Source organism: Ostrinia furnacalis, unplaced genomic scaffold (assembly GCF_004193835.3).
Source record: "Ostrinia furnacalis isolate ACB-3 unplaced genomic scaffold, ASM419383v2 OfSCF5188, whole genome shotgun sequence".
Lineage (NCBI taxonomy): Eukaryota > Metazoa > Arthropoda > Insecta > Lepidoptera > Crambidae > Ostrinia > Ostrinia furnacalis.
Window position 1 is genome coordinate 109,723 of NW_021135427.1, and position 15,023 is coordinate 124,745.

At 42.6% G+C, this 15,023-nt stretch overlaps 1 protein-coding gene across 1 annotated transcript; it reads left to right on the forward strand.

Moving 5' to 3' along the window:
• Positions 1–220: 220 nt before the first annotated feature.
• On the forward strand, positions 221–10,360 carry LOC114360849 (Meckel syndrome, type 1). Its single transcript, XM_028315676.1, has 7 exons — positions 221–461; positions 782–1,270; positions 1,558–1,768; positions 2,327–2,482; positions 3,435–3,576; positions 4,084–4,319; positions 10,048–10,360. The coding sequence occupies exons 1-7, from the start codon at positions 385–387 to the stop codon at positions 10,285–10,287; spliced, it is 1,551 nt and encodes a 516-aa protein (XP_028171477.1). The 5' UTR covers positions 221–384; the 3' UTR covers positions 10,288–10,360.
• Positions 10,361–15,023: the final 4,663 nt, after the last annotated feature.

The window sequence follows — 15,023 nt, forward strand, 5'->3', positions numbered from 1 at the left end:
ATTTATTTTTAGAAAATATTGAGATGAGCTGTTGATATCATTAGTTATTTATAGTTAATTGAAAAATGCTAAGTTTCTTGGACGATTAAAAATAAATAAAATTGAAATAGTAAACAGGTGAAACGAAACGCCGTGATCGTTGCCATGGTTGCGGTTGCCATAGTAACCACTATGACAGGAAGCTAACAGTGAAGTAAACAAAAACTTTTGAGTCCGAACAATAAAATTTTGTTGAATTGTTTGCAAATAATTTATACTATTAGCAATAGCCTGTGACTTCAGACTAGTAGAGTTCGAAAAACTTTCGATTAATACGTATTATATAATTTCATTCATCTTCCTCAATTTGATTGGTGTTTAGAAAATCTATAGCCAACTAAAAATATGCATGATTTTAAGCGTACAAACAAGATATCTGGTGTTCACTGGCTAAAAGAGCCTATAGATAATTTAAGAATAAGGTAAGCTACGAAAAACCACTAAATAAATGAAAAAATATTATTATTATTCTGTTTAATGGCTTCAATGGTGCGAATTTGAAGCACACTGACTAAGATGTTTTATATGATATGTCCTTAGATTAATCTAAGGATATGTCATTGCACACTGATGGTACTTGTTTGGTAGGTTCAAACTTGGTTTATTTGCAATGCCAATGTGTGTTGAATGAATATGTATTTACTTAAACATTATTGCTTGTACACATATTTATTTGCACAAGTTTGCCTAATAGATTTTTTTAATGTTTGCTTATTTATTATATATAGTCCTTGCTTTTCAGTGTAAAAATGAAACCACACAATGGAATATTGTCCTTACCAAAATTTGAAAACTATACAAATGTGTCCAATGGCATTAACAGTGACTCGTTTGAACAAACCGAAGAGTACACATTTAAATGGCAAGAAAAAGCGTTCAGCTTATGGGAAATCCAACGATATTCAGATGTTCACCATTGTATAACGGATACAGAGCTCACTTACCACAATATGCTCAACGATTTAGACTATGAACCGGTCAAAGTATTTACTTACGTGCACGATGATTACCACTTGCCATTGCCTTTAAATAATGTAAAAAGTAAAAGGAATAAAATAATGGATTTAAGTACATGTTTTGAGCGTTTAAATTTGAATGATCGAATTGAGAAAGCATTGGTTAAGGAGTCAAGTTCTATGGGACATTTGTTCAGAAGTGAAGAGAATTTAGATGTTGATAATAAGGAGTGGAGAGCTATGCATATTGCATTTGATAGTTCAGATTACAATGAGTAAGTGTGGTTGGTCATTTTGGTTTTATTTTTCTCAGCATTCTGAGGTTTTTTACTTATAAAAATACTAATAGACACTATCTCCCGAAATTATGGTATATTGTAGTCATCTAAAGTAATGTCAATATTGAAGCAAGATATACTATACTGAAAAAGAATCCAACTATTCTACTGAGGATTTCAGGCTCTCTCTCATCAATCATAATCATCATCCTCATTCAACGCAACCAAAAATCGTTGTTTATTTCACACTACTTACGTAACATTTGCCTTCAAAATACCGACAGGGACAGTCAACTAGTTTTCAAGCAGGAAGCGATACTGGTGTCCGTGTACCACAACATCACACACAACTACTTACTAGTCTCACCCGATGAGAACCAGCTGGAATTGAACCCTTACTGTGCTGAGACAAGCGCGGGAGTGCCTCTTGGTTACCACTACGCTATAGGGCTGAGGTTTGAAGACGCAGGGGATTCGGAGGAATTAACTGTTCTGGTAAGGGTATAACACTAAGGTACTACTTGTAAGCCGAAATAAACTCTTAATTAATGCATATTATCCCATTTTCATGTAAAATGTTTATAAGACGAGACCATATGACTCGCACTATCAAAAAGTTATCAGATCTTATGTAGGTACAGCCATGGGCGTACCCAGCTTCTGCCCTAGAGGGGGCAAGTCATACCCAGGACACAACTTCTAGCGTAGGGAGGAGCAAGCCAGATTTTTAAGGTCAGATTGTATGCTATGGGTACGCCCATGGTACCCATGGTATAGACTTACTCCTAACTCTAAACACATGTGCTCTGTGGCCCTAACACGTCTAGATCTAACTTTAAAAACTCTAGACCTTATTCAAAATATGTGGCTAGCGCGTTTCGCTACCGTCACATGATTTAATTACTTACTTTTCTTATTACTGTGTTTACTTTTCTGATAATACAACACCTACTTATGTCTACTACACTACATTTAACATTTGTGACACTACATTTAACGAAAGTTACGTTAAATGACCAAGCAGCAAGCAGACATTGGCGAACTTTCTTTCAGCTGAACAAACTGCACAAGAAATGGGAGAAGAAACACAAGCAGCTGGTCAACTTCTGCATGCCCTCGCTAGGGAGGAAGATCTACCACCTCACCCTGGAAATACTGACCGCTAAGGAGTTCGAAATGGACGACTTATACGTGGAATATACCATCAAGGTGCGTTGCTTAGGAAGATTTTCTGAAGTATTCTTCTTGGCGCTATCATGCATCATCATCATCTCAGCCATAGGACGTCCACTGCTTAACATAGACCTCCCCTAATGCTTTCCATGTTGCCCGGTTGGTAGCGGCCTGCGTCCAGCGACTTCCTGCTACCTTTATGATGTCGTCGGTCCACCTTGTGGGTGGACGTCCCACCCTTGGTGCTATACCATGCTATATTATCCGTGGTGTAGGTATCTCCGGCTTATTAACAAGTTTGTCATCTGCTACTTAATTTGATTTGGAGGATAGTGGTCTTCGTCATCGAATACCTCGAGGCTTTCCCCTTCTGATATATTATTTTTGCGGCCATTTGTAGAGCTGTAGATTCTAGCCACACAGGAGTTGCGGAGGTGGGAGAAATAGATGGAAATAGTCACCAGTGGAATTCGAAGCCTCAACCGTTGCTGTCTTTTTAATCCGGTCCATCAGACTAAATAATTAATTATGCGACTCAAAATATTCATGACTGAATTCCCAGCATAAAAGGTAGCTGGTAGAAGAACAAATTAAGGGAGGCCTTTGTTCAGCAATGGACCGCTATAGTCTAATGCACGGTTTCCCACACTATGGGTCATTGAGTGGGCCTTGCCTGTAGAACGACACACCACCCTATCGATCCAACCGCTTGGCAGGCGGGCGAAATTTACTATAGATGGGTCCCGAGTTTAGGAACTTGTATTAGATGAGTCATAGCCCAGACAACTTTGGGAACCACTGGTCTAATGGATTATAATGCGATATAACTAACCTGCATCTCACTAACACCAGGTGCGATTGCGGTTAAATACCTGCCTTCTTCTTCTTATTCGTTTTGCTCTTGGCAGAGCGGTCGTGGTCACTTTGAGGCGTAAATACCTGCCTTTTTCTGCATAAAAAATAAGCTAAAATGCTTCGTTTTGTGCAGATTCCAGACGCAATAAAATGCACGGAGCCAGTCCACGGCCGCACGCATGTCACCAGAGCGCTGAGGGTAGAAGATACTGAGGAGTGGTGCTTTGGCCACATCATTGAGCTGCATTTGGAGGCAGATGCTGTTACAGGTATAGGTTTGACAGTTTAATTTCCCCCGGGACAAACTTGACCTTCACTAGTTGGGTTTTTATTGGCGGTCAAGCTGTAGGTCCTGGCTACACAGGAGTTGCAGCGGTGGGAACGAGAGGTGGGAATAGCCCCGTTTCAGGTATAGGTAAAGGAACTTTAGTAGATTGTCATAGATGAGCTTCGTAGTGGGAAGACTGCCTAAACTGTCAGTTCCTCTGTGGTTGTGGGTGAAGCTCGCTTGCCCCTTCAAGCTGATAATCATTTTCCATTAGGTGAGACGCAGGCCACGGCAGGATCGGCGTTTTGGAAAAAACTGGGTCATTCCAACTTGTTATAGAGCTTCTTTAATGATGACTGTATTTTTTTAGCTGAAACATTCCCCGATAACTCCTCTATGGTAGACACCATGATTGGATCTTCTCCCGTAGAGCCATCAGGGACAGTCTGTCTCTATTACTATTTTATTTTGTATCACACAGTTTTAAACTAATATTTCAACCGCTCCCTTTCAGAGCCATCCCCCCTCCAAATCTTCTTCGAAGTGATATCAACTGACTGGTGGGGCCGGCACCGCACCGAAGGGTACAGCTATCTCGCTCTCCCCCTGCGTCCAGGGTCGCACAGCAAGCTGCTGTCCTGCTCCCGCCCTGACGAGTGGGATAGGGTGGAGGCTGGCAGTCGCAGGTTTTTTGTGGGAGGGTGTAACTTGATCAAGGACTTGGATGTGTTGGCTAACCCGCAGTTACAGGTACGAAAATTGATGTAGTGAATCTTGACTCTTGTATTGGTAAATTGCATCAGTGTCCCCCATGGACATACCCAGCTTCTGGCCTAGGGGGGACAAGTCAGATTTTTTAGGTCAGATAGTTTGACTTAGTTGTTTCAAAGCAACTTCCAGCCTGCCCGCTTCCTCTGGGTACGCCCATGGTGTTCCCTAATTCTATTCGGGCTGAACTGAGTTCTGGCCTGGCCTAGTGGCTTGCGTATCGATCTAATGCCAGTACAAATTTTAAATAGGTACAGCTTAGGGACGACATTTTGATTCCCAATTACTAAGGCTACGAGAAAGGTAGCGGGCAAAAAATTTGTTTAGCATACTTTCAGTAAGTACAAACTAAGTATGCATAAGTAGTTTGGGTTGTTTGAATATTCTGTTAATCTTCCGGACGGTTTATTCTTGGACATCTACAGTGTGAGTCACGTTAAAGTGTACATATGAAAATAGATGAAACTAGACCTGTTTTTATCGACAAAAAAGAGGTCAAAATATTTTTGAGATTTTTTTTAAATTTTTTATAGAATTTTTTTTCTTCCAATTACATAATGTAAAGAAAAAGTAATAACTTTTAAACTAAGCGGTAGATCCTGATTTAATAAAAACAGTAATAATGCTAAATAACAGGCGATACTAAAAAAAATCATAAAATGATACGCCAATGACTCATAATAAAAAGTAAGTAATTAATTAATTTCTTAGGTAGGTAAGTATTAAAAACTAAAAAATATGTCGATTTCTTTGATGGTGTGTGTCATAAAAGTACCTAACACCATACATTTATATATCACGAACTAGGAAAAAAGTAACAATAATACGGTTCCTTGTTTCGTGATACTGATTATTCCAAATTCCCCAAGTAAAATTCAAGGATTTTTGTCAAAATGTGTCAATTAACTATTATCTATCCCATATACAATACAAATAAATAAAGATAAATAAAAAAAATCGAAATAAAACCAAAATTATGCTGGTACTACTTATGCTAATTTATCTTAAAATTGGTCATATATGTGAACTTCAAACTCGTGTCATATAAATTCTAGTGAACGAAACATATACCGAATTTAGGTCATGAGAAACTTAAATAAATGCATTATTTGTTTCATAACTTACATTTAAATTATCATAAATAATTATTTAAAAACCAAGCATCAAAATGTTATCCATAAAATCCTTGAATCGGTAGTGTCACGAAATAGGGGACAACCGAAAAATAATATGTACGCTATTTCGTGAGTCAATTAATCGCAATTTTAAAGGAATTCTACGTTTTCATATAACTTTTTTCTAAGCCAAATCAATTGTCAAGGAACACATGAAACCACTATTACAAGTTTTATTTATATGGACGTTCCTTCGCCTTTTTATAAGCTTAAGAAGTTGGAGCGCTAACCTTGGGGTGAGAGCAACCTTTGCAAGCCGCACGGCTGTTTTTGGCTCTCTGAGAGTTTGAAGCTTCGTATTGCTCTCATTTTTGGCGCCACAATGTTGGTACTTGGTTTTTTAGATAGCTTAAATAATAGAGTTTTTGTAGTAATGAAGAATTTTTATAAATAATATTCCATTTGCTTATTATTTGAGCTAGAAAAAAAACTTACGAACTTACGTACTATCACGAACTACACTCGCGAGCAAAAGTATGGAATCACTTACATGAAGTTGTTTCCACGCGATCTTGTGTACTAACGAATTTGTTAGGAACAAAAAAAGTGGCACCATTTTAAAGATTAAACTTTTATCTTTAAATTGATACCAAATTCATTTAAATCACACCGGTATTTAAAAAGATATCCCGGCTGATGTGGAGAAGTAACGAAAAAGACATGTATGAACTGTTTGATACGTCGTGAGTTGCGGCCTACCCCTTATAAAAGCACGCGTTTTCGGATTTTTGCTTTCCCACGTTGATTCATACACATCTCCGCTTCTTTTGACACTTTACCTGGGATTCTACACCTTCAGAAGCAGCACAAATCGTTGCACTATTGCAAGAAGGGCTCAGCCAGCGGACTGTCGCACGTCAGCGCCACATAAGCCAGTCCTGGGTTTCGAAAGTTTTAAGACGCTTTCGGGAGACTTGTACGAGCAAATTGAAAGGGTGCTTATCGGTGACCTGCCGTCAGTTTCGAGCCTGTGGCAGGCCTTTTTGGAGTCAAATTCTATTGCTTATATCTTAGACGAACTGTCCACTCGCTAACAGCTATCTTACGAACATTTCTGAGCTCTTGATAGACATCGATTCCAGTCAAATGACGATTTCATAGAGTGGTTGACATGAAAAAACGGTCTTCCCTCTGCGATGTGCACCGGCGCTGTTCAGAACTTGGTCTCGGGATAAAGCCACTAGTCTCCCGAAAGCGTCTTGAAACTTTCGAAACCCAGGACTGGCTTATGTGGCGCTGACGTGCGACAGCCCGCTGGCTGAGCCTTTCTTGCAATAGTGCAACGATTTGTGCTGCTTCTGAAGGTGTAGAATCCCAGGTAAAGTGTCAAAAGAAGCGGAGATGTGTATGAATCAACGTGTGAAAGCAAAAACCTAAAAACGCGTGCTTTTATAGGGGGTAAATAGGCCGCAACTCGCGACGTATCAAACAGTTCATACATGTCTTTTTCGTTACTTCTTCACATCAGCCGGGATATCTTTTTAAATACTGGTGTGATTTAAATGAATTTGGTATCAAATTAAAGATAAAAGTTTAATCTTTAAAATGGTGCCACTTTTTTAGTTACTAACATATTCGTTAGTACACAAGTTCGCGTGGAAACAACTTCATGTAAGTGATTCCATAGTTTTGCTCGCGAGTGTAGTAGCCGTTTACCTTACACTACATTTAACATTTGATACTACATTTAACGAAAGTTACGTTAATGACCAAGCAGCAAGCAGACATTTGTTGAACTTGTTTCAGCTGAACAAACTGCACAAAAAGTGGGAGAAGAAACACAAGCAGCTGGTCAACTTCTGCATGCCCTCGCTAGGGAGGAAGATCTACCACCTTACCCTGGAAATACTGACCGCTAAGGAATTCGAAATGGACGACCTATACGTCGAATATACTATCAGGGTGCGTTGTTTAGGAAGATTTTCTAAAGTATTCTTTCTTGGCGCTATCATGCATCATCATCTCAGCCATAGGACGTCCACTGCTGAATATAATATAAAATAAAAATAATAAATAAAAGTTTTATGTTGCCCGGTTGGTAGCGGCCTGCGTCCAGCGACTTCCTGCTACCTTTATGATGTCGTCGGTCCACCTTGTGGGTGGACGTCCCACCCTTGGTGCTATACCATGCTATATTATCCGTGTGTAGGTATCTCCGACTTATTGACAAGTTTGTCATCTGCTACCTAATTTGCTTTGGAGGATGGTGGTCTTCGTCATCGAATACCTCGAGGCTTTCCCCTTCTGATATATTATTTTTGCGGCCATTTGTAGAGCTGTAGATTCTAGCCACACAGGAGTTGCGGAGGTGGGAGAAATAGATGGAAATAGTCACCAGTGGAATTCGAAGCCTCAACCGTTGCTGTCTTTTTAATCCGGTCCATCAGACTAAATAATTAATTATGCGACTCAAAATATTCATGACTGAATTCCCAGCATAAAAGGTAGCTGGTAGAAGAACAAATTAAGGGAGGCCTTTGTTCAGCAATGGACCGCTATAGTCTAATGCACGGTTTCCCACACTATGGGTCATTGAGTGGGCCTTGCCTGTAGAACGACACACCACCCTATCGATCCAACCGCTGGGCAGGCGGGCGAAATTTACTATAGATGGGTCCCGAGTTTGGGAACTTGTATTAGATGAGACATAGCCCAGACAACTTTGGGAACCACTGGTCTAATGGATTATAATGCGATATAACTAACCTGAATCTCACTAACATCAGGTGCGATTGCGGTTAAATACCTGCCTTCTTCTTCTTATTCGTTTTGCTCTTGGCAGAGCGGTCGTGGTCACTTTGAGGCGTAAATATCTGCCTAGTTCTGCATAAAAAATAAGCTAAAATGCTTCGTTTTGTGCAGATTCCAGACGCAATAAAATGCACGGAACCAGTCCACGGCCGCACGCATGTCACCAGAGCGCTGAGGGTAGAAGATATCGAGGAGTGGTGCTTTGGCCACATCATTGAGCTGCATTTGGAGGCAGATGCCGTTTCAGGTGGGCTAACTAGGTACCTTAGTAGGTAGGTAGGTAGCGAAAAGGCCGCCTAATTTGGGTAATTTCAAATGCTAGTGTTATATCAGACACAACTTATTGTTAAATCAGAAAACACAAGTAGGAATACCTACTTGAGTAAGATTGTTTGCGTAGTCAAAACAAAACATGAGAAAATAGTGTATTCACAGTTTTTCTCATGGTTTCCATGACGTTTGATGCTTTTTGAGTTCTTATAGTTTTCCTTAAGGCCTATTCAGACCTAAGCGGTATTCGCTACCGTCTGCGGCAGAGAAAACCCAGTGAGTATGCGGTAATAATACTGTTCAGACCTAAGCGGTATTCGCTACCGTCTGCGGCAGAGAAAACGCTCTAGCCGCGGTCAAGACACTGAGAGGTAAATAAGTAAGTAGTTAAGTAGTTAATATTATTCATAATAATTCATGCTAAATCATGTATTTCCTCCGCCATTTTCCGCAGTTTGGCACCTCATGTCACATGATTTTACCGAAGTCAGCCCTATAGCTTCGGCCCAGTGCCGATCACTGACGTTTGTCAACAAAATGGTGCTTGACTCTTGGAGACAGGCTAAATTACACCTTAATGTTAATGACATTGAGCATACATTTTTTTAAATACCTTCGCGAAGTAAAACTTCTGTACGTAGTAGGTACTTATTATTATTCTGTGCCTCTACCCACAGCGGCAACGAATATCGCTCAGGTTTGAATAGGCCTTTATGGTGTATTTTCCTATTTATTGTGCTCAAACATCATTCCTTTGCTTTGGGCTATAGGAGACACGAGGGTTAAAATTCCGAGAAAAAAGGACACAATCACGATGCCCGAGTGTGTCCTGCCTAAGAAGGCCCAACTAATAATAAACGAGTTTGAATTTAGATCATTTTGCTTTCAGAACCATCCCCCCTCCAAATCTTCTTCGAAGTGATATCAACCGACTGGTGGGGCCGGCACCGCACCGAAGGGTACAGCTATCTCGCTCTGCCCCTGCGTCCAGGGTCGCACAGCAAGCTGCTGTCCTGCTCCCGCCCTGACGAGTGGGATAGGGTGGAGGCCGGCAGTCGCAGGTTTTTTGTGGGAGGGTGTAACTTGATCAAGGATTTGGATGTGTTGGCTAACCCGCAGTTACAGGTACGAAAATTAATACATATAGTGAATCTCATAAAAGTAACAGGAAGGCGCTGGATGCAGGCCGCTACCAACCGGTCAATATGGAAATCTTTGGGGGGCCTATGTTCAGCAGTGGACGTCTTATGGCTGAAATGATGAATCTTCACTCTTGTCTAGGTTTTTAATTGCAAAAGTGTCAACGGATTCTATTTGGACCGAACTTAGTCTAGCCTGGCCTATTAAAGTAGCTTGCGTACCGATCTTATGCATAGTTTGGACTGCTAGAATGTTCTGTTAATCTTTCTTCATTGCTAGTCTACTGAAGATATTTAGATAGCAAAAGTCTAAGACCTATTACTTAATCCTATTCTTCACATAACAACTATGCATCACATCTTCTCCATCCACAGAACGCCAACTTCGTCTTCACGACAACCGGGAGCATATTCATCCGCTGGCACACCCTCGCCCAATCCCCGCTCCCAGGGTACTCTCTACCGGGGCCCACTGTTGGGCGCTCCGCGTCTGCTGTCTTACTAGGGGCGGAGGCAGTGCTGCGGCAGTACAGGAGGGCGCGGGCCCGGCTCGCTGCCGCCACCAGGGACCTGCGCCACGACGGCTCCGGGGACGCGCCGTCTTTGGAGGACTAACTGGAGCGTGGATACTTGGAAGATGACGAAAGATTTATGGCTTTCTATAAAGCGTGTTTCAAATGTAAATAAAGAGTTCTTATCTAACCACTGGTGTCTTTTAGAATTAGGTATTGATCCTTTATTTAATCCCTCTTGTCTCTTGGCCAATATTTTCCTTACAAAACAACAGAGATTGTGATACCTCATTCCCATCCCCATTTTTTCCCAATCCGTCCCAACCCAGGCCAGAGACTACAGCTGGGTACTCCGTGTCTCCCTTAGACTCTCTCTCACTCGCTCCCAGGGTACAGAACAGTGGCTATACTGCTGGGCGCTCCATGTCTTCCCATCGACCGACTCTCTCTCACCCAATCCCAGCGTACACTCTACCGGGGCCTACTGTTGGGCGCTCCGCCTCTGCCGTCTTGCTAGGAGCAGAGGCGGTGCTGCGGCAGTACAGGCGGGCGCGGGCCCGGCTCGCCGCCGCCACCAGGGACCTGCGCCACGACGGCTCCGGGGACGCGCCGTCTTTGGACGAGTCTTGAGAAGACCTACCGTCTTGAGAAGACCTAACTGCAGCGTGGATACTTGGAAGATGACAGACGTTCTGTAATTGTATCTACCGTGTTTATAATGCAAATAAAGAGGTGATGTCCCACAAGTGTCTTTCAATGNTATGTGTCCTTACAAGTCTTTTTCAATCTTTTCTTCACAACAACCGTACCTAGGAGTATCAGTTTGGAGGAGTCTTATGGAGTCTTTAGCAAATATAGTGACTTAGCTGGAAGACCAAAGCGTGGATATTTGGAAGATGACGAAAGATCTGTTTATGATCTAGTTACTAATTGTTACCGTATTTCTAATAAAGAATTGATGTCTTTTCACGAGTATTTTTGTCTTTTCGTCTCAAAACAGCCGAGGTATCAGTTCACTACAGCTCCCTTCCATAGACTCTCTCCCATTCCCTACCATACTTCTTCTCTCATGGTCCAGGATGGAGACTACTGTTGGGCGCTCCATGTCTTCCCATCGACAGACTTTCTCTCACTCGCTCCCAGGGTACACATTCAACCGGAGCCCACTGTTGGGCGCTCCGCGTCTGCTGTCTTATTGGGGGCAGAGGCTGTGCTGCGGCAGTACAGGAGGGCGCGGGCCCGGCTCGCCGCCGCCACCAGGGACCTGCGCCACGACGGCTCCAGGGACGCGCCGTCTTTGGACGAGTCTTGAGAAGACCTAACTGCAGCGTGGATACTTGGAAGATGACAGACGTTCTGTAATTGTATCTACCGTGTTTATAATGCAAATAAAGAGTTGATGTCCCACAAGTGTCTCTCAATGAGTCCTCATGGTTTCTTGACCCATCTTTTCCTCATAATATACAGGTATCACAATATCTCCCATTCAAATACTCTCTCCCAATCCGTCCCACATGCTTCTACCATCCAGAGACTACTGCTAAGCGCTCTATGTCTTCCTACTACTACAGACTCTCTCACTTGCTCTCATGGTCCAGGCTAGAGACTACTGCTGGGCACTCCGTGTCTCCCTTAGACTCTCTCTCACTCGCTCCAAGAGTACAGAACAGAGGCTACTGCTGGGCGATCCATGTCTTTCCATCGACAGACTCGCTCTCACTTGCTCTCATGGTCCAGGCTAGAGACTACTGTTGGGCGCTCTGTGTCTTTGCATCGTCATTCTCTCTCACTCGCTACTAGGGTATACCCTACTTGGTCCTGCTGGGGGCGGAGGCGGTACTGCAGCAGTACAGGAGGGCGCGGGCCCGGCTCGCCGCCGCCACCAGGGACCTGCGCCACGACGGCTCCGGGGACGCGCCGTCTTTGGAGGACTAACTGAAGCGTGGATACTTGGAAGATGACGAAAGATTTATGACTTTCTATATACCTAGCGTGTTTCAAATGTAAATAAAGAGTTCTTATCTACCCTCTGGTGTCTTTTAGAATTAGGTATTGATCCTTTATTTGATCCCTATTGTATCTTGGACAATATATTTTCCTTACAAAACAACCGAGATTGTGATACCTTATTCCCATCCCCATTCTTTCCTAATCCGTCCCAACCCCAAGGTACTCTAGGCCAGATACTACAGCTGGGCACTCCGTGTCTCCCGACTCTCTCTCACTCGCTCCCAGGGCGTGTTTTCCTATCGATACATTCCCTCTCACTTGCTCTCATGGTCCAGGCTAGAGACTACTGCTGGGCGCTCTATGTCTTCCTAATAGTACAGACTCTCTCTCTCACTTGCTCTCATGGTCCAGGCTAGAGACTACTGTTGGGCGCTCTGTGTCTTTGCATCGTCATTCTCTCTCACTCGCTCCCAGGGTATAGAACAGAGTCCACTATTGGGCGCTCCGCATCCGCCGTCCTGCTGGGAGCAGAGGCGGTGCTGCGGCAGTACAGGCGGGCGCGGGCCCGGCTCGCCGCCGCCACCAGGGACCTGCGCCACGACGGCTCCGGGGACGCACCGTCTTTGGAGGAGCCTCGAGAAGACCTAGTCTTGAAAAGACCTAACTGCAGCGTGGATTCTTAGAAGATGACGAAAGATCTGTTTATGACCTATGTACCATCTATCTAATGTAAATAAAGAGTTGATGTCCCACAAGTGTCTCTCAATGAGTCCTCTATGCTTTTCCTCATAATATAACACAGGGAGGGATTACAACAATATTAGCTCCACAGACTCAGACTGTAACTTAGTCTGACTGAAAATAAACAAATTAATAAAATTATGATGGTATTTATTTTATTAAAATAATAATATTTTAATCTTAACGTTAAGAGGTAGAGGGGTTTTTGACATGAATAATGGACATGGACTACATTTTAACAAACAACAAAAAAGTTACAAATTACAATCATAAGCTTATTTAAATTGAGCACGAAATATTACAGGAATTTCTTTTACAACCATCAGAAATACAAAGTTATTAATTTCCTAAACTAGCATTAAGAAGGACTTACAGTGACACTATGAGAAAGAGACATTTTGCTTCAACATAGTAGAAAGAAACATTTATGATAGGCATTCTATTTTATGGTGGAAATAAGTAATGCCGGTTGTAGACCAAGAGCTAGATTATGTTCATAGTCGTGTGCAGATTGCAAACTATGCAAACACTATGGGAAACTGCATCAGCTATGCGATTAGCTCGTATAAACTAGGTAACTTAGCTTTGCTCTTGATCTGCAACCGGCGTCAATTTTCTAGCCTAACACTCGTTAGCAGTCTCATCTAGGAATCCTTTAACCTAGCCGCAGACTACAGGCTTTTTTTGTCGGCCGATAGGTAAGTCGGGCTGTTAATCATTATGGACTATGGACATGTATGAAGAGCGCACATTGGTATCAGCCGATTCTTCATACAAATTAGAATCGGGCCGACCAAAAGTCTCCAGTCGTGGGGAGTCTGTATTAAGGTTGGGCCAAACCAACGCGATCACACTGGCTGATCGCGTTGGTTTGGCTGAACCTTTATGCAGGCGGATACAAACATTTTTAAAAGGCCTTTACTGAGTCCTCCCAGACCTGACAGCCTCCCTCATCTGCGCGGTAATGGCCGCCAATCGCCTAGCCTTCTTCAGCCTGACGTCTCTCGCGCGCGCAATCCTCGCGCTGCGTACTTCTGTCAGCGCAGCGCGCGCGGCATGAGACGCGCGANCTCTCTCTCACTCGCTACCAGGGTAAACCCTACCGGAGTCCACTGCTGGGCGCTCCACGTCCTCGGTCCTGCTGGAGGCAGAGGCGGTGCTGCGGCAGTACAGGAGGGCGCGGGCCCGGCTCGTCGCCGTCACCAGGGACCTGCGCAACGACCCTACGACGGCTCCGGGGACGCGCCGTCTTTGGACGAGTCTTGAGTAGACCTACCGTTTTTGAAGGATTTCTCTGGATTCTTGGAAAATGACGAAAGATCTGTTTATGACCTATGTATCTACCAATAATGTAAATAAAGAGTTGATGTCACACAAGTGTCTCTCAATGAGTCCTCTATGCTTTTCCTCATAATATAACACAGAAATTACAACAATATTAGCTCCACAGACTCAGACTGTTGTAACTTAGTCTGACTGAAAATAAACAAATTAATAAAATTATGATGGTATTTATTAAAATAATAATATTTTAATCTTAAAGTTAAGAGGTAGAGGGGTTTTTGACATGAATAATGGACATGGACTAAATTTTAACAAACAAACAACAAAAAAGTTACAAATTACAATCTACTATCATGAGCTTATTTAAATTGAGCACGAAATATTACAGGAATTTCTTTTACAACCATCAGAAATAGTTATTAATTTCCTAAACTTAGCATTAAGAAGGACTTATAGTGACACTATGAGAAAGAGACATTTTGCTTCAACATAGTAGAAAGAAACATTTTACGATAGGCATTATATTTTATGGTGGAAATAAGTAATGCCGGTTGTAGACCAAGAGCTAGATTTATGTTTATAGTCGTGTGCAGATTGCAAACACTATGGAAAACTGCATCAGCAATGCGATTAGCTCGCATAAACTAGGAAAACTAATTAACTTAACTTTGCTCTTGATCTGCAACCGGCGTCAGTTTTCTAGCCCAACACTTGTTAGCAGTCTCATCTAGGTCTTTTTAACCTAGCCGCAGACTACAGGCTTTTTGTCGGCCGATAGTTAAGTCGGGCTGTTAATCATTATGGACATGTCTTGAACGCACATTGGTATCGGCCGATTCTTATACAAATTAGAATCGGGCCAAA

Excerpts from the sequence above, each read along its gene's own strand:
- LOC114360849 (XM_028315676.1), top strand. The coding sequence starts at position 385 with ATGCATGATTTTAAGCGTACAAACAAGATATCTGGTGTTCACTGGCTA. Across the intron at positions 1,769-2,326 it reads CGGAGGAATTAACTGTTCTG|CTGAACAAACTGCACAAGAA; the intron begins GTAAGGGTATAA and ends ACTTTCTTTCAG. Across the intron at positions 4,320-10,047 it reads TGGCTAACCCGCAGTTACAG|AACGCCAACTTCGTCTTCAC; the intron begins GTACGAAAATTG and ends CTCCATCCACAG.